This window comes from Rhododendron vialii, chromosome 1a (genome assembly GCF_030253575.1).
Source record: "Rhododendron vialii isolate Sample 1 chromosome 1a, ASM3025357v1".
NCBI lineage: Eukaryota > Viridiplantae > Streptophyta > Magnoliopsida > Ericales > Ericaceae > Rhododendron > Rhododendron vialii.
In genome coordinates, this window is record NC_080557.1 from 38397536 (window position 1) to 38416484 (window position 18949).

Here is an 18949-nt window from a genome sequence, read left to right on the forward strand (position 1 = left end):
ACAATATAATTGTACTAAGTTATTCTCAGTATATTTCTTCTAACTGAATTGTTAAATATTTAGCTACCCATACTAGCATGTGTCCATTTAAACTCCCAAGGGGGAACACCAAGTTCAGAAGCAGCCTCATCTAATTTGGCTTCTTAGTAAATCAAGAAAACTCTTTGACCTCATTCACCATAAACATTGTTTTTACTTCAAATGGAGGTGAAATAGATACATGGCAAGTATTACAGCAAACAATGACCCCACTGGGCGTAAAATCTTTGTTACGGTTGCGTAGACTGTTAAGCCTGTAGACAATATACTCTGCACAATTGGATGCATGTTAAGGGATTGGATCCTCCCCAGTTGATGATAATACTGGCAGCTGGCTGGGTCCAATTTTTGCCATTGTGGGAGACTCAAAAACAAATAAAATGGATTTCCCTTGCCAGAAAAAGTTATCAAGCATGCAGATTCCACATAAATACATAAATAGTCCCGACCTGAATCATAATCAAATGGGTTTCCCAGAGTATCTTATAGAAAGGTGGTCACAAGCAAAGTTGTCATTTCTTATAGCATCATAATATTGCAAATAGGATCAAAAAAAATTATTCCACATTTATGGTACTTATTCCAGCACTTGAGATGGACAATCCATGCCGTGTTACACACTTGGCATGTCCAAAGATGGTGGTGTAGGCCCCTTCAGCCCATGGGTAAGAGGGGCAAGGAGAAAATGGAATTAGGTGGTTCACAAGGACAGCGATGTAGCCAGTGGAACCATGTAAAGTTATTTAAAAGGTGGACTACAAGTCAGCAGATAAGTGAGTGTGTGTGTCTCGAGAGAGTGCAAGAGGGAGAAGAATGACAGAAATGGAGGAAAAGGATACTCCCAACAGCAGTTCTATATTGAGGATCAAGTGCAGCATCAATCTCGTCAAAAAGATAAAATGGAGCAGGATCACAACGCTGTATGGCAAAGATTAGTGTCAATGCCACCACAGTTTTCTGACCCCCAGACAACTGCTTCATTGACTGTGTCTCCCCTTGCCCAGTAAAAGAAACCTGTCATATTAAGGCCAAGAAAGGAAACACTCAATAACAACGATCCCAGGAACTAGGTTAATAGTGAGCTCTGTAAAGCATAACAGACTACCAGATTTAAGAAAAATTCATTTGTCTACTTGCCAATCACTGTGTAACAAAAAAGTGGACCATGAAGTTGGCCATAGCCAATCCATTTAAAGGAAATTTCCATGCCATATAGAACCAGCCACATTATTTTGCACATTAACACCACAAATCTTTCTAAATGGGCTACATGCCTTCACTTTCACGCCAATGTATTTCTCAACCCTTCCTTCCATGTCAGCTACACGAGGGGCATCTTCATCCTGATCGTCATCACCTTGATCACCATCCTGTAAAAAGATACCAAAACTCATTCAGAAAATTGCTAGTAAGCCATCAATGACAACTAATATGCTAGATCTCCCATTCAAAAAAAATGTTCAAAAAAAATGCTAGATTTCCAAATTCTGCTGTGATTCTCTAAAAAACATGTCTAATTATGAAAATACATATGATCAAAAAAAAACCAACAGTATCACTGAAACAGAAAAGCAAAAACTGAATCCGTTGGTGATGGGATAGTGAGTTCGTTTCCCCTCTGTTTTGGGGAATTCCACTTTTTTTGCTATTTCTAGATATTGGAGGGCAGCCGGCAGCTAATAAAAGGTAGTTGAAGTCTTTGATCAGTGTTGCTCTCATGCATTTTCTCTTGGCAGACACCGTGTCCTCCTTTTCCTGTAATTCTTTCATCTTTTTAACACTATAACTCATAATTATAGTGTTAAAAAGAAGATAGACCAGCATATTGAACGAGAGACAGAGAGAGAGAGAGAGAGAGAGAGAGAGAGAGAGAGAGAGAGACATTATATATAAACACATAATTACATTTCGCAATTAAATAACAGACCTTTTTCTTCATCATAACTAAAAACCCATGGCCACCTTGCACCAGTTCAGAGAATACTTCCCGAAAATGCTTAGCCACACCTTTGAAAGTACGTTCAATGGACTCATCCTTCCGTTGATCCAAAACGGATATAAGTTCTCTAATTTTCTGTCAAAATCAATAAACAATCAACCTTAACAGATCAGAACTGTCGTAAGCATACACTAATAACTATAAGAAAACATAATTACAATTCAAAACACATATAAGTTCTTTAATTTTCTGCCAAAATCGATTAAGAATCAAGCTTAACAAATCAGAACTGTCATAAGCTTACACCAATAACTATACAAAAAATATATCTGTATAATTAGAATTCCTTTCCAGTACCTCATCACCTGCATCCAATTCAGCTTGCCTTTTCTGGAGTTCTTCTCGCTGTTCTGTGAAGTTCACATATTGATCAAGTGCTTTCTTGTTTACATGGCTGAACTGTTGTAGCTGCTCATTGCACCTGTGAAGCATTTTATGCAATTCTTTTATGTTCCTCCTCCTATGCCTGTAATTTGCAGAATGGAAGAAACCAGTCAATTCAAATAAATTTAAGTGGTAGCAATAACAAAAGGACATGCCTCCAAGTAAAATAGGAAACCGAGTACAACAACAGAAACACCATATTCGCATACTGTCAAAGGAAGGAACCTAAATATAGGCTCTATCAACAGGTCAAGCAAACTAACTTCTAAGTGGAGTTTCTGCAGACAATCACATACATATGAACCCAAACCTAGTCCATGTTTCTTCAAAGTCACAGAATTTTCTGATTGTGTCAATTAAATCTCGCTCAAAGGCAATCTTTTACGATAGTAGAGAAAGTTAAGGAAGACATTTCGGATAACCTCTTCTTCAGGGCCAGCTCATGGATGGATAGAACTATATGAGAATTTTCTGGGTTTTAATAAATAGTTAACATCCTGTATTGGGCAACAGATGATGAGTTTAACAGATAAGAGCCGGCAAAAGCATAGTTCCAAGGAGAGAAATGTCCCTCTTTAAGCAATGCAAGTCTTTATCCATCTTTATAAGAACTTCTGATGCATATGACACCACTTATATCTCTATACTAGTAGCACTATAGTGTTCCATGAAACAAATCACTTTTCCCTCACAACATCAACTTACATTATTGTTATCTTAGCCTGTCCACACAGCATCATCAAAGCCATTCATGAGACCGGATCCAAGCGGGAAAAAATCCCCCTCGTTCTAGTATCTAAAATGTAGGCTAAGCTTAACAAGCATGGACACAGACGTGGATAAAAAAAAACATGGGACACAGAAGTGGATAAAAAACATGGGACACAACACTGCTATAAGAAAATAAAATAAGGACACAGACAAGGCATGCGACATGACAAAAAACATTAAATGCATATGAAACTATATTAGTACGCCGTAGTTAATATGACCATCATGTCCAAAAACAATCAACACTAATACTACATTTACTACTAGAATATTATTATTTAAGAGAGGATTTCATTGGGTTAAATTATTCTAATTGCAATTTTTACCTATAATTTCTCAAGCATTACTCCCTCCGTCCCAAATTCTGGACCCCTACTTAAAGCCGCACAATTTTGAGATCAAATAATAAAATACTTCCTTTCATAATGATTTTTTAAACAAATTAAAGAACTCATGAAGAACTTTAATTTGATGCAAAGAAATTCAAAAAATTATGCATTTTCATGTCACAGATAATAACAAGTCAAGCAAGCTTATATTTCCATCTCCAGCATGGGAGACAAAATTGCAGTACCATCCATTCAATGCAATCCTTTCTTTGAAACAATACCTGCCAAAGAAAGGTCTAGTTATTTAGCCATTTCTCAACTTATCTTCTCTAGTATTTCCCCCGATAGTATTGCCCATGCAACCAGTCACATGCAATAAGACATATAGAGTGCCACTTAATGATATGATTCCAAAAATGGCCACAATACAATCTACAGGTCACTGCATGCCAAATCATATACACAATACATGAAACTATGCAATAGCACTAACTTCCAAGGCAGCAAGGCTGCATTACATACTTTGTTTGCATATCACCCAACAAAATGGTAGAAAACCATACAAAATCCACTTTTGAGTATAAAAGGGAAACATAATTTAGAGAAGAATAATACACGTCAAAAGCATCTGATGATAATGGACCCAATTCCCTGCTTTTCTTTGAGTACTCTTCTTTCTTCGCAACAAGAATATTTCTGTTACTCAACAGTTGTTCCAGCTCTTTAGCTTCATCCTGAAGTGTATTTTGATAGGATTCCTCCAATGACTGCATTCACAACACATCATCTTAGCACCAGCAACCATAACTAAGAATTACTGTAGAAGTCCAAAAAAACACCTTTAACTTATTCTTCTCATCTTTGATCTTCCCAAGTTGTCTTGTGCGCTCATCAATACTTCCAGTGACTCCTGCAAACAAAACGTTTAGCCAAAAGAAGATAAGGCGGATTAGAACATCGATATAGGAAATTGTGAGCAAGAAGTCCAAAGTTATCACTTTTGAGCTGCTGGGTCACATCTTCAACTAGTAACGTAGCATCTGCTAGCTCCTGCTTCTTTGCTTCAGCTTCAGCATCTAACTTATCAGTTTCTCCAGACACTTTAACTGCCTCCAGCTCTTGTCTTCTCCTTACAAGGTTTGTTGACAGATTAGTCTCAAGCTCCGCTTTTCTTGTTTCGGTCTGCCAACGCAGTATACAGAAATGATAATGAATACAACCACACATCCTGCATTTGAGTTTTACATAAATTCAACATCATTAGCAAACCTCTATGCGATTTGCCCTGCAGGCAATAAGCGTCTCTTTCAGCTCAGTTATTTCAGGATTCAGTCGTTGTAGCAAATCCTTTTCCTCCAATGTTAAGTGATCAACAAGCTCCGTGCCCATTTCATCTTGTTTCATAGATATATTGGCTTTAAGCTGCCCAATTTGGGTCCGCACATTTGCAAGCAACTTTTCCTTAAAATGCAAAAGAATTACCAAAGAATTAGAAGAGACGAAATTACATTCGCAATGCACAGAGAACAATGCATATATTTTGAGATACCTTTTTCTCTAGAGCTTTGGAAATGGATTCTTTCTGCTTCCTAGCATTAGCAATGTCCTCCTTAAGCTGTTCCCGTTCAGATCTGTCGTGAGCATGCTTGGCATCATTTTTCTGCTGCTCAGCAACAAGTTCTGTGATTTTCTGATCTATCTGTGGGAAATATTAAGTTCATACAGAAGGTAAAAAGTATGGGTTGATGGTCTGAGAAAAGGTTCGGTGTTTGGTAGCTAGAGTAAAAACATAAACGATTATGCTTTGATAGTAGTATGTCACATCAAAGCTCAACTCCACGAGGAAAACCCTCATGTTAAGCATGTTCGCTGACTGTCTTCATTTACTATTCAGAATACTGGATCTTCTCAAGAATAATAAGCGAAATCCATCCAAATTCAATTTCCTAGAAGTATTCGTGTTGTAAGAAAAATGAAAGGGAAGAGGAAGTGATTACCCTCATAGCAGAAAACAAAACAAAAAAGATAAAACATATAGCCAAGTCAAGTCAAGTCACCATCTTGAAACCAACAATTAACTGCTTCAACAGTTCTACTAATTTGATCAACTTGTTCGATCCCCCTTATTCTACACCAGGAAGGATGATCAGGAAAGTTTACTAAAAATAAGGCACTCTGCAGCCAGAGCACTAACATATGTAATTTATCAACTTATGCAATAGACCTGTTGCTTCCCCCCTTAATTCCAAACTCCATCAGGTTTATGCTCCACCACCTTGAGTTTCAGCAGGAATGCTCCGCCTTGATCACCCATATGTGCACCGTATTTGCTATCAATTAGGGGGTGATTGAAGCCTCAATTGACTATACCCCTGTATTTTACTCCCTTTCTTAAATGAACGGGGTCTGTACGTGAAAATTATTCAACAAAAGAAATGTGCCTATATTTTAGCCTTTGGGGAATGGAATCAAGCAAGAGTTACAACAACAATACTAGTTCATGTTCCATTAAGAAATCACCACAGTATGTGAAAACTATAACAATTGAACTATATAATCACCTTTATGCAAACTAAAACCTTCAAAGTAACTAAAAACTAATAACAATTTCAAGGATATCTTGAAGCTTGAAACGAACTTCCTCGAGTTCAGCTTCCTTCTTGTTAACTGAATTTGTATTCTCTTTTATGACGTTCATAAGCTTCAGTTTCGAGCGCCTATAGTCATAAAATCCCCCTGTCATACCACCTTTCTTGCTGACTTGATCACCTGTATGAGAAAAAAGATTAAAGCTCAAAAGAACGAAACAAGCACTCCAAATTACTTAAATGCCAAAGAACACAAAGTGCCATACTACCTTCCAAAGTTATGCAGTCCAAACCATCAGTGCGGGCGACTCTTGTGGCCACATCCAAATCTCGGCAGATTACAGTTCTACCAAATACCTGCAGAAAAACAATAAAGTCATGGAGGGAATGGGAAAAAAAACATAACCAATAATAACAATCCAAAGTTCATCAGTGATAAAAGGAAAGGAAAATAACTAATGACACACACACACACACACACAGAGACAAGAAGGAAAGACAGAAGTAATGGGGATGACATTATGGAGAGACGTAGAGAGCTTAAATTTACCATTATTCATGGCCCCATAATATAAAGCGACTTGAGCAACCCTTTTCCAACAGTGAATAATCAAGAAATAACTGCCATCTAGAGTACCCCACTACCATTAGTCCTATATTTCTGTCCCTATACTTTGAAAACTTATTTGGTTCGAACTCTTAGAATACCTTTCTTCAACGCTCCAAAACTCTAAACCTCCCGCTTCCTCATAAACATTGTCCTAAAATCAGCTGTGACCAGAACTTTATCAAGTTTCCCAGCATAGCCCGACATTACAAGATATGGGTTGGACAAATGCTCAGAGATATATGTACTTCCCAACCAAATGCAGCAACCGAGTAGATTAAAAAAGTTTCAAGTCAAATTACTTGCAATTGAAAAACTGAAAGAGAAGCACTGAACAGCATCATAAATAAAATTCTGTATGATTTTGACAACAGGAAAGAGAACTCCAATATTTAACCGGAAAAAATTCTTCTTATATCAACAAAAAATAACCTGAGCAAAAGCTGGAGTATAATCACGTTTGAATTTCAGTTTCTTTAGGAGAGGTATCACATCAGAACTCTGTGGATAGGTAATCTGTGGCGCCTTCACCCTGTTAAGTGGTATAAATGTGACTCTCCCGCCTTTCAATGCATTAAGGTGTCTAATTATCTGCGTCGATATTTCATCCGTTTCAACCACCACATGAAACAAACTGTAAAAGCAGAAAAACAATTAGAGTACTATTTTAAGAACAGAAAGGTCAACATACTTCAATAGGTGAGAAAGCAGCTCAGGTGCTTATATCCACCAACATCCAGGATATAGACATTGCCAGATTAGATTTTGTCTTAACCTGTTTCCAGCAGTAACTTCAACGGCAGTGAAAAACTTTTCGTCACAATCGACCAACTCAATAATTGGACCAAATACTCCAAGAATCCCACTCTCTCTACATATCCTCCTCACTGAATTCAGACCTCTCCTAATATCCTGCAAATTTTACATCAACAAGAAGAAGGTAACCATTGCATTATTAACACATACTTGCAGTCCTTAAAAAATAACCAACCCAGAATCTCTGTTGCGTATATGACCAGGTGAACCGACTGATACTAAGTTTGAAACTGGACTAAGAAAGAAAAGTTGAACTCGCATTAAACAGTTAGAATCCCCAGCGACTTCTGTATTTGGTTTTCCACCCGGCAAAAGTTATAATAGGTAGAAGTCCAAGGATACAGAGGGAATGATTTTAGCATAGTTTCTCTGCAAAAAGGGTTTCCTAGTGAGGCCTATGTTACAAGCGATGTCATGTTTCGGAAGTTGTTCAAAGAACCACTTCTAGTTTTTTGGTTTATTTCCCATTGTTTACACACTCAACTGATGAAGAATTATGAAGGTAACAAGCCTATCAACTAGATGCGACACTGTAATCAAGGAGCGTATTGAAATTTGAAAGACCTCAAATCTCAGCAAGGATATCAATATATCACTATGGTTTCACGGAGGCTTTGAAGATGAGGTCTTGGATACTCAAAGCTAAACAAGAAACAATTACTGCTTTGATAGTTAAACAAGAAGCAATTACTCACACCGGGTGTAGCATGATCTAAGTTTTTTTCCGCCTTCACAACTTCTGTCTTTAGTCTATCAATCTCGCCAGAAAGTTCACTTTCTTTCCCCCACAAGGACCTACAAAAATAAATGCACAATTGCATTGAATACAACCAAAACCCAATTATATTTGCACATCATCATTGTTGAAGGTCAATGAAAAAACCAAACACTTCAAAAAATCCATACTTCCGCTCATCCTGCAGCTTGTCCCTCTGGGATTTGAGCTGATTGAAAGTTTCACAATAATGAGATAAGACAGATTCTAAATCTGCTATTTCAGTTTGGCGATGCAAAATGTAGGCATCCTGTACTTGAATATCAGCATTAAGCTGTTGAATTTCATCCTTAATTTTCTCCTCCTGAAACATACAAACAAAACAATTAGTAGTATATAAAAGGCCGGGGAGATGAGAAACACAACCACCTGAATGATATTGCGAGAAAAGATCTAGGCAACAAAATTATCAGATCACATCCTTTTGGACTGGGTTCTTGGAGAAAACAGCAAGAAATTACACCGTTAACCGGAGTTAGAGAAAGAGAGATGCAAGGAGAGAAAACAGGATGGAGAATGAAGCTGTTGGCCAGGGATTGTGATATACATAATGACCAAGAAGCACACATACAGACAGATATGAGACAGACACAGACACTACCCAATATCGATTTGTTGATGTAGCAACAGTAAAAAGATAAAAATCAAAATCAAAACAGCTGGCACATGCAACAAATTGATATATTTACAATGGGTTCAAGGAACTAACAACTATTTCTTCTACAGTACCTTTCAAATCCATTAATTTTATTATTTCAGTAAATTGTTTTCCACATAGCAAATTGGAGGTTTGACGATTTAGATTTCCCAACATGCACAGGGAAGTGTCCGATGAGTGTTGGTGTACAACACATTCCAACAGTCATGGCATGTTCTCAGAAATGTTCAAGCATGTTAGCATATTGGAACTGTTGATGCTTATCCAAAAGCAACTAAGGGGAAAAGATGCATCGTGAAACTGTTAACAGGCATAAAGGATACAAAGCAAAGCTCACATCATGCATAGTAGTATAGTAAATGAAATAAGCAATAATAAGAAACCGACAACTGGTCCAAAATGCAATTACATTCTTCGGAGGGTAGTCATAGTTGTAAAAGGTGCACCTAGCACCTAGAGGGGGTCCAAGCGAGGCAACGTGACAAAGGCGGCACCTAGACGACCAAGGCGCGCACCTTTTGGAGAGGCGCAAGCCATGCGCCTGGTGAGCTTCTTTCAATTTGCACCAAATTTAATTCTAAAGGGAAAAAATGTAACTAAGGTCTTAACCTAAGGGCTAAACAATCCCCACACATCAGCGCACCACGTCGATCTCTCATCTCTCAGTAGAAGGACACAAACCAAAAGATCTCTCTCAGCCTCTGTTTCAAATAATGGATGATTATCTTTATTGAATTTGACATTTTAGTTCTTCTGTATACAAGACTTGCTGACTATTTGGCATTTGGCAGACGACTTTATGAATTTTTTACAAGGTAAACTTCATGGACTTAGTGTTTAATGTTTATTATTTGAAAATTTGGCGTATACTACTTTTGCTATTTTCCTCGCCTAATTGAACCTCGCTTCAATATGGCCCTTGACTTCAATAGACCTTTGTGCCTCAGTGCACATCTCGCCCCTTATAACTATGAGGGTAGTACAACACAAGTAATGTTATTTGGGCCGAGGGAGTGTTGAAAGCATGTTAGTTTTGTTAAGGAATACAATCCCACATTGCTTACGTATGGAATGGGGGATCACTTAACACAATGTTGGGATATCTCCTCCACTTATTAGCTTAAAACTTTTGGATTGGATATAAAGTTTCTACAATATTAGAGCAGGGTGCATTCCATCCCACATTTTAAAATACATAATCCACACTCCACGATGAGAAACCCAAATAAAAAGGTTGCACAATGATAGACCCAAAAAGAAGCTACATGTGACAGGCCTCAAGCACAAGCACAGTTGCATGTGAGGGAATGTTAAGGAATACAATCCCACGTTGCTTAGATATGGAATGGGCGATCAATTAATACTACGGACCTCTCCACCTAATACCTCAAGCTTTGGGTTGGATCTGAAGTTTCTACAAAAGGAAAGCTCAATGCAAAAAATTTAGCCGATAACCAAATAATCTGCTAATATAAAGCTCTCGGAACAGATGGAAAGGGAAGTAAAATTTTCTAACAAACTCCCTCCGTGCCTGCGAAAAAATTGTCCATATCTTTTAATCTGTAATGTTTTCTATAAGCAATATGGATCTTTTTTGATAGATTTCAAATTAGTTCTCTTAAACAAAGTTTTGAAAATCACATAAAATATTATGAATTGAAAGATATAGGCAATTTAAAAATGGCACGCAATTCTGAAAGTGTCTAAAATTATGGGACGAAGGGAGTAGATACTTTTTTCATCGACAATTTAAACTAAAGTACACCTTCTACTTTGGGCTATACCATGTATAAGACCATATTCACAGACACGTTATTACTTATCAATATATATATATATATATATTCACAGACACGTTCCGATACATCACTATAATCACCTCTGACCTCTATCAAAGCTAACTCAAATTTTAACAATAAAAACTCAATCCCAAACACAAAGCCAATAAGTACTCAGCACCAATGCCAACAAAAGAACTAGGGAATGAATTACAAACAAAACCTTGTTGAGATGTATCTGAACAGCTGAGTAAGAGGAGGAGAATAAAAGCAGTATTCAAACAGCTTATCAAAGTAGGATATCATCTTCAATCCAAGTTTTGCAAACAAAATGGACCAAGAGAGATTGAAAGGAATAGTCATCTAGAATCCCTTTTCAGGATACCCCTTTTGGTAAAGTGCCAGTAGTGGCAGTTTTCTTTTGTTAGATTCAAAGCTCTTCTACCTAACTACTCTTGGACTTATCATACTACAGGATTAAAAGACATGCTTTAAAGGAAAAATGGCAACTTTCGACTTCCAAGTGATGCTCACTTGGAACGCTGCTGATCAAGTTTTTGATTTGAACCCTACATATGTACATCAGCACATTAGGCTACATGGCTCCAACAGGAATAGGGGTAAAGCTGCCCAGCTCCGCCACTTGGCATTGCCAATACTGCCCCACACTTACTCATACATTTTGAACTGGAATATCACAATCTCAGGCACTTCAGACGCCCTATGTGGTGAATCTTAAAGAAACAATATCTGGATTAATCATAACGAAACTCACACCCACAAACAGAAACTTGGCTTGAAAATTTTCTATCAGAACTCATGTAATTAACCTCTTTTAGTTAGCCCGAAAATGGCCTAGATCTAGGAGGAATCTCATTCAGTTAGACATGGTAGATTAAAATATAATCCCAAAAGAATTTATGGCCGAGCCATATGAGGTACGAAACTCTCAAGTACGGTTATAAGGTAAGGGATTGACCAGCCAATTCCACCTGGGGGGAACATGCTATTAAGAACAAAACAGTTGCCAAATAAAACAGTTGCGGCTGCACAGCCATGGAAGTGTGTGCAGCCGAACACCCTAATGTTTTTTGTTTCAAAATTTTACTTGTAGTAATTTATTCTATGCCTATTTGAACATTCAACTCATATTTTGAACACCCATAAGCCAGGTGACTTGTAATTGAACACCTTATCCCAAACAAAGTCCATACTCATATCTATTGATATCACTATAGTGCCATGTATTTTCCCTCAAAGACAGTCGACTCCATGTTCATTGCCTCCAATCTAAATGTACTGATATAACATCAACTATAGATTTTTTGTTTGTTTAGTTAATGCAATTACTTTTGTTAATAGCAACACTCAAAATTCTTCTAAGCAAAAACCTATTGGTGTGACAATCTTCGTTTGGATGCAAGACTACGACGAAATTTTTTGTCATACCTCCGTAATGATAGGAGACAAAATAAGAGAGCATATAACCAAATAGGTCTTTGTCAATTTAATCACCATAATTTCTCTCAAAATGATATTAGTGGATTAAAGGGCTGATTTTAATCTATTTGGCTCAAAATTCAAAAAGTTGTCAAGGACAATTGTAAAAGTGCAAGGATTCTCTATGATTTTCTATCGCACTATGCATACTAATATATGAGATTTTGTATAGGTGTCATTTGCTAATAAAGCTACCAGAGTCAAGCTAAAAACACCCTGCTACAAATTCCTAGAGCCGCCACCGGAAAAAACCACTATGAAGCAAGAAATATGTAGTGAATTAACTTCCCAAATCGGAAAAGGACATCAAGGACACATAGACTTGGATATGGTTGACCGCATTCTAACATTTTTCATGTGACTACTGATGTCCACAGACTCCACACCAATTCTACATGGTTGCCAAGAAACCAAATGGATCTGGATCAGGAAGAGCCTTTGGTCAAGAAGAAGAAGAAGAGGGAATACACAATGTACCTTTTGGAATTAAAAATGGGGCAGATACACCTGGCACTATTCAATGTACTTTAGTGTAAATAGATGCAACAATGGCAAATGTTTAAGATGCTTTTCACGGCTCAAGTGCAGTAAAAATTAGAAACCCTAGTAACTATTTTCAAGGAAGTTGATAGTTGTGAGTCGTGAGCAAAAACTACGAAAGTGATTACAAGCAGTACATCTTGTCCGAAAAGTTCCAGAAAAGGACTAGTACCATAATTTGATTGTTTTCTATGTTCGCCATTTGTCCCTGGAGAGGGACTCTACTACTCTCTTTCATCATCTGGTAAACTCTTGCTGTCTCAAATTTTTTTAATCATGAGAAAATAAAAAAGGTAAACACAACAAAACCAACTGCCTCTCGAAGGGCTAAACTTTTAGAGACGTGGCAGACGCCTCACCAAAAGCTACTGTTTAAAGACTGTTTTTTGCACAAATCCTCACCAAAAAGAATGGCAAATATAAGTGTACTGCATCAAGAAGCCTATCTGCATCAAGACATGGTGAGAATACATTCAAAGAGTTTAAGAGATCACAGTTTATGAAGTAAGAAATATAAATAGCAACCTGTGTTAGATTTGAAGACAGGACTCGTTCATATTCGTCAATTTCCCTTTGTAGCCATTTGTCACGATCAGCTTTATTTGCAAACTGGGTGGCCCGACCACGTTTTTGGTAAAGAATGCTAAGCTTCTTCTCACGTTCCATTATACTATACCAAACAGCGCAGTCATCAGAAAATGTCATCTTAGCATGCATCCCAGAAAGAAGTTTTCACATAGGCAAGTAGACAGAACATGTACATGAGTTCATGGCAGAGGAACATTCTTACGCAGCCTTCTTAGCAAGTAAAAGCTAGAGCACTCAAGAGCGTAATTCTTAGGCCAGTAGGATTTAGGAAAAAGAACCTTCCAACTGAGGAGGTTTAAGGTGAAAGAAAATAAAATGAACAAGAGGTAAAACCCATTTTTTTTAAACTTGTTGATTGCAGTCTGGAACAGTGCAGTAAAACTCAACTAGAAGTGACATTGGCTATACAGTGATTATGGCATAACCAGTAATGAAAAGCTGATAATACTATGCCATTGGTGGTAAAAAAGGCACCAGTAAAGGCGGCACAGCATGTGACCTTGTGTGGTGTTCTTAACGACGTGTTTTAGATGATGATAACAAATATCATGAGCATAAATTTGAGAACATGACGTAGTACCATCATTTCGGAATTTGTAGTTTCAATTACTATATCACACTTCAATTAGTTAATGAATTTTTTTATCGCAATGATAATGGCATAAACTACGACACCCATGATGTCAATGGAGGTCCACAATGTTATGGTGAGGAAGAGGAGGATGAGCCAAAGGTACCAGTATATTCTGCTGGAACTAGTTCTGAGATTTGACACAATGGTGATTGTGGCACAAACAGGGTTGGCATGACAATAAAACGGCATCGACTGTGGAGTTCAAGCCATAGTAAAACAAGAGCTACGAAGGTGACACAGTGTCGGTAATAATCATAAAATGCAATGAAGATGACAATGACAAAATCGCCATGGCTTAAGGCAGCACACTCAAAGGAATGATGACGGAATTATTTGGCATTGCCAAAACAGTCTCTCATTCTTGTAGTTCAAACATAAGTATAATGGGATTTGAAAGAAATATAAAAGGAAGAGGACATCGTATCCACACTCCACAATGAACAAGCAAAAATTTTTACAACATAACAATCACAATAGACATACCCTCTTGTTATGTCCTCCTCCTCTCTGACTTGATTGTTGTACAAAGGTCTAATTTTATTAAGCTCCTCTTGTGAATCCTGTATTTCTTTCTGCAGAATCTCAAGCTGTTTCACTGCATCATCCTGAAGAAGGAAAGCGTGATATCAACATATATGCTGTCTTTTTGCTACCCTCATACATCTATGGCTCCCAAAACAGACACTTATTACACGGAACTGTCAGAAAAATACCTTAGCTCTCTTATCTCCAGAAATACTCTCCTTTAGATCTTCGTAATCAAGCTCAAGCTTTGTGTACTTTTTAATAGCTTCTTCTCGCTGGTTATGTATTGCTTCTTTCTCTTTGCCCAAAATTTGAACTTCTTTTGTCAAATCTTTGAATGTCTTGTCTAACTCCTTGGACTTTTCATGGGCATCTAACACAGAGTTATACCTCTCGGTCGACTGTTCAGAAACCTTGCGTCGAGCCTCTTCTACCTGTATCAAGAGAAAGCTTTTTAATTTAGGCAGTATGCCGTAAACATAAATAAACCATAACCGATTTCACCTTTGACTAAACTTTAAGAGCTTCATCAGACAACTCGGAAACATGGAACACTAAGATTAGCTATGTGCAATTAGCATAAGTACACATATATGCCCAATTTACTTAGGTGGTTGAGAATCGAGATAGCCACATAGGTCAGGCCCCATTTCTTGTTTCGATGACTTGCCATTTGTATATCTAAGAAAACAGGGCAAATCATTGGCAAGCACACTACTTATATTGCATACTGTACTATGTTCCACTTAACTTTTTCTAAGATTTATGGTTTCGTCCTTATTTGAATTTTTTTTCGTGTTTGTTAGCTTTGCGCCAAACTTTTGTGACTTGTTGATTCATCTCGACAAGATGAATCGGAAAAGTAAATTTTTTTACTTTTAACCAGATATTTTGGTAAATACCACTTTTTTCGACTTTTTTGACTAAAAAGTGATTATTTACTAAAACATTTGGGTAAAAGTATAAATTTTTTACTTTTCTGATGCATCTTGACGAGACAAAACAGAAAACCAAAAAAATGAGGCGCAAAACTAACAAACGCAAAAAAAAAATTCAAATAAGGATGACAAAACCAAAAAAAGTAGAAAAAGTTGTGAATGGAACAGGGAATATTAATTAATGTGTCATCTACGTCCACAGGCGCATTAAGGGTCCAACTGTCTAATGCCAAGGGCGATTTCCAAATCAACAAGGACACTTGATAGGTGAGTAACGAATACAGTATGTTGACTAGGAAAATAAAGAATTTACATATCTACTAGAGCAAACACGAACACAACTAACCTCTTCCAATTTCTGTTTCGCATCACGAATTTCTTTGTCATAAATGGTAAATTCTAGAGATTTCCGTTGCTTGTCAAGCTGCTGATATTTTCTCAATTCCTCTTTCTCTTCATCAAGCTCCTTTAATCTCTCATCCAAATACTGAACAACTTGAATTATTTGCTTTCTCTTATTACCTGATAAAAAGAAGTGATATTACTAACGAAGTAATGCAATATGAAAGAAGACATCATGAAAGATAACTTGCCAGTTTCTTGCATAATTTTCAAACTCTCCCTGCGTCTTTCCTCATAAACTCGTGTTCCTCCAATTTCTTTCAGCAGATCCAGTCGCTCAGAGTCTTTCATCAATGTCAAAGATGCTATCTGTAAAATATTGACAACCATGCGTCAAGTTGGAGACCTTACGATATCAGATATGATGCAGCACCAAACACCTTATGATCAAACACAATAAGGACATACTTTCCCTTGCTGCACAACATAGTAAGGGTTGGAGCGAGAGAACCCAGCACTTTCAAGTAAGTTTGTAACTTCTGTTTTCCTGCAAAACATGCATTACAGGTAATTGACCAGGAGACTTAAGAGTAAAGCATGGAATGAGGCAAAGAAGAAATAACTAACGAACTCTTATTGATACCCACGTGATATGTTTTCCATCTAAAAAATATTCATCCTTTTTAAGGCCGATGGTTCTCCGCAAGCGAACCTCCTCCTTATCAACCTAAGATAAATAGAAGACAGGGAGGTGAGAAAAGAAATCTCAATTCTTCGAACTTATCACCAAAAATTCAAGCATTTCTTTCCGTCTAGAAAACCCCAACTACCAGCAGATGTCACACAACACAAAAGGAATAAGGCCTTCCTGATGAATCCAAACCCTCTCAAACAAGCAATGAAGCAAAAATTACAAATTGGGTAGCTACTTAGAACATGGATTGTTCTCATAGAATGAGAAAGGCAACTTGATGAATCAAATGTTCTAAACCATAGTACAACAAGGGCAAACTTGAATGGATTAATAGTTCAATAATACTAGCATTGAAGGTACTTCTTAGAAATTTGTTTAGCAATTATACATCCCATAAAATAGCCTACTTCTTCATATAAATAATGTGAAATAGATTTCTTAGACAATTTCTGATAGGCAAATTAAAAGGGATTCAAAATTTAGCCTCTTCGTTTAGAAATCAGCATAAGCAGCATGGCTGTTACATAGGGAGTACCATTTCTATGAGCAATATGATCATATGCCCCATACATTTACAGCTCCTTTCAAGATGTCACTCTCCCAAGAATTGGGTTCTTCAATTTGTATTTTTCCCCTTCAAAGAAAACCTTTAAGAGAACAAAAAAGAAAAAATGATGGGTATGTTTACTTGGTAAATTCATCATTTTGAATGTACGATGTTCGCAAATGTGAGTTCAGTATTCTCATATCGCAAGCGTGCTGGCATTTTGCGGTAATACTGGGTCAGGTTTTCTGCTAATACTTGGTTGCATCACAGAAACTGATCATCCCAACTTAATGGTAGCAACAATTTTCCAAAAAACTCGAATAATCACTTGCTAAACATTGGTCATAGACTCGTAGCTTCCACATAACAGTCAATTAGATTAATTTAAATAATGGCAATACTACTAGATCAAAAAAGAACAATTATGCACACAATAACATCAATATTGCTAGTGTTGACTACACATTTCTCAAAGCACTCAAAAAGGAATGAGCACCTGATGTACGACACTGAAAATTTTAGAAAGTTATAGACAAATAAGTCAGAACCAAATACTTACAGGGATGCGATTGTCAGTATTATCAAATACGATCTCCACGAAAGCAGACAACACTTGGTGTCCAGCACCTTCCTGCACAATGTTTCAGTATAAACTCAAAAAACAGAACACCATAAATGACCTTACCAAATTGCACATGACAAAATCTAGAAACCAATAGATCACAAAACATACATGGAGTAATGCATGCCTATCTTCACTCCGCAAGTTTTGGAAGAGGTCACTTATCACAAATCGAATAGCTACAAAATTCGGTATGCAAAAACAAATAAATTAGAATACAGAAAGAACTACAAAGATTTAGCTAAAACCAATTAGCCCTAGAAGAGCTAGGAGTGAACAAGAAATAGCAATTGAACATCAATTAAGACGAGACTAGCTTACCATGAAAAAAATTCGATTTGCCAGATCCATTTGCGCCAACTGCAGAGCAGATCACAACACAAGCATAACTTAAGTCAAACGAGGCATAGTAGTATCAGGGCCCTGTCTCGTTTAGTTTTTGTTTTCCGTTTTCCATGTTTATATATGATGAAAAACACAGAAAACTTCTTTGATTGATAGTTTTCAGAACTTCTTTCCGGAGATTTTTTGGAGAATAGCCCCTTTTCCAAAAAAAAAATTCAAAAGGTGTTTTCAATTTCTAGAAACCATTTCCACTCGAAAAAGAATAGAATACAGAAACAATTGAGTGCTTATGTTTTCAAAAAGAGTGTTTCAAAAATGTTCTGCAAAACTGATTGCAGCAACCACACAGAACATACATTATTGCACCGGTCAAAAACAAATTAATCAAAACCTTCAGACAGAAAACCAAATTAAACTATGGCAATGGAGAATGACAGTTGCTGTTGTCCGAAGCTTCTCGTTCAACAAGAATATCTACCCCATCAACAAACTTGTTTCCCAATAAAATGATGCTTTATTGGCTTTAATTTACGTTTACTTTTTTAAAACTGATGGTTTTCTCTATATGCCAGATGTGTTCATTTGGAAGGCATAACAAGAAATTGATGTCGTCGACATCAGACAATAATAAAAACCGATGAAGTTTCTCAAGCAAAAATGCTGAAAGAACCCCCTCGGCCCAACTAGTGTAGTTGCAGATCATATCATTCCTTGGACCAGCTACTACTAATTCACTACTACAAATACTAATTACATACATAATTATCATTTGGTTGGGTACTTGGATCCATAGGAACAACTCCCTTGGCAAAACAATCACTAGAAGATTTTATGCAGAAATAGAAGTTGTCGCACATTGACATGAAATAAAGAAAGCGCTACGTCAAAAATGTGCATTTGGAGATTCCGTGGTAAAACAAGGGGAATTAT

The 18949-nt window shown here is 37.0% G+C and overlaps 1 protein-coding gene across 1 annotated transcript in view; it reads right to left on the minus strand.

Moving 5' to 3' along the window:
- The window catches only part of LOC131306955 (structural maintenance of chromosomes protein 3), a 30971-nt gene that overhangs the window by 6208 nt on the left and 5814 nt on the right, over window positions 1–18949 (minus strand). The window contains exons 4-28 of the mRNA XM_058333407.1: window positions 17996–18034; window positions 17786–17853; window positions 17612–17683; window positions 16459–16538; window positions 16280–16358; window positions 16063–16180; window positions 15816–15991; window positions 14720–14965; window positions 14490–14611; window positions 13310–13454; window positions 8440–8612; window positions 8229–8328; window positions 7493–7629; window positions 7150–7351; window positions 6380–6467; window positions 6141–6291; window positions 5072–5222; window positions 4792–4983; window positions 4521–4704; window positions 4362–4432; window positions 4138–4289; window positions 2336–2504; window positions 1967–2113; window positions 1314–1409; window positions 879–1053 (exon numbers count right to left, since the gene is read on the minus strand). Of these exons, the coding sequence (XP_058189390.1) occupies window positions 879–1053; window positions 1314–1409; window positions 1967–2113; window positions 2336–2504; window positions 4138–4289; window positions 4362–4432; window positions 4521–4704; window positions 4792–4983; window positions 5072–5222; window positions 6141–6291; window positions 6380–6467; window positions 7150–7351; window positions 7493–7629; window positions 8229–8328; window positions 8440–8612; window positions 13310–13454; window positions 14490–14611; window positions 14720–14965; window positions 15816–15991; window positions 16063–16180; window positions 16280–16358; window positions 16459–16538; window positions 17612–17683; window positions 17786–17853; window positions 17996–18034 (3333 nt within the window). The remainder of the gene's footprint in view (window positions 1–878; window positions 1054–1313; window positions 1410–1966; window positions 2114–2335; window positions 2505–4137; window positions 4290–4361; window positions 4433–4520; window positions 4705–4791; window positions 4984–5071; window positions 5223–6140; window positions 6292–6379; window positions 6468–7149; window positions 7352–7492; window positions 7630–8228; window positions 8329–8439; window positions 8613–13309; window positions 13455–14489; window positions 14612–14719; window positions 14966–15815; window positions 15992–16062; window positions 16181–16279; window positions 16359–16458; window positions 16539–17611; window positions 17684–17785; window positions 17854–17995; window positions 18035–18949) is intronic.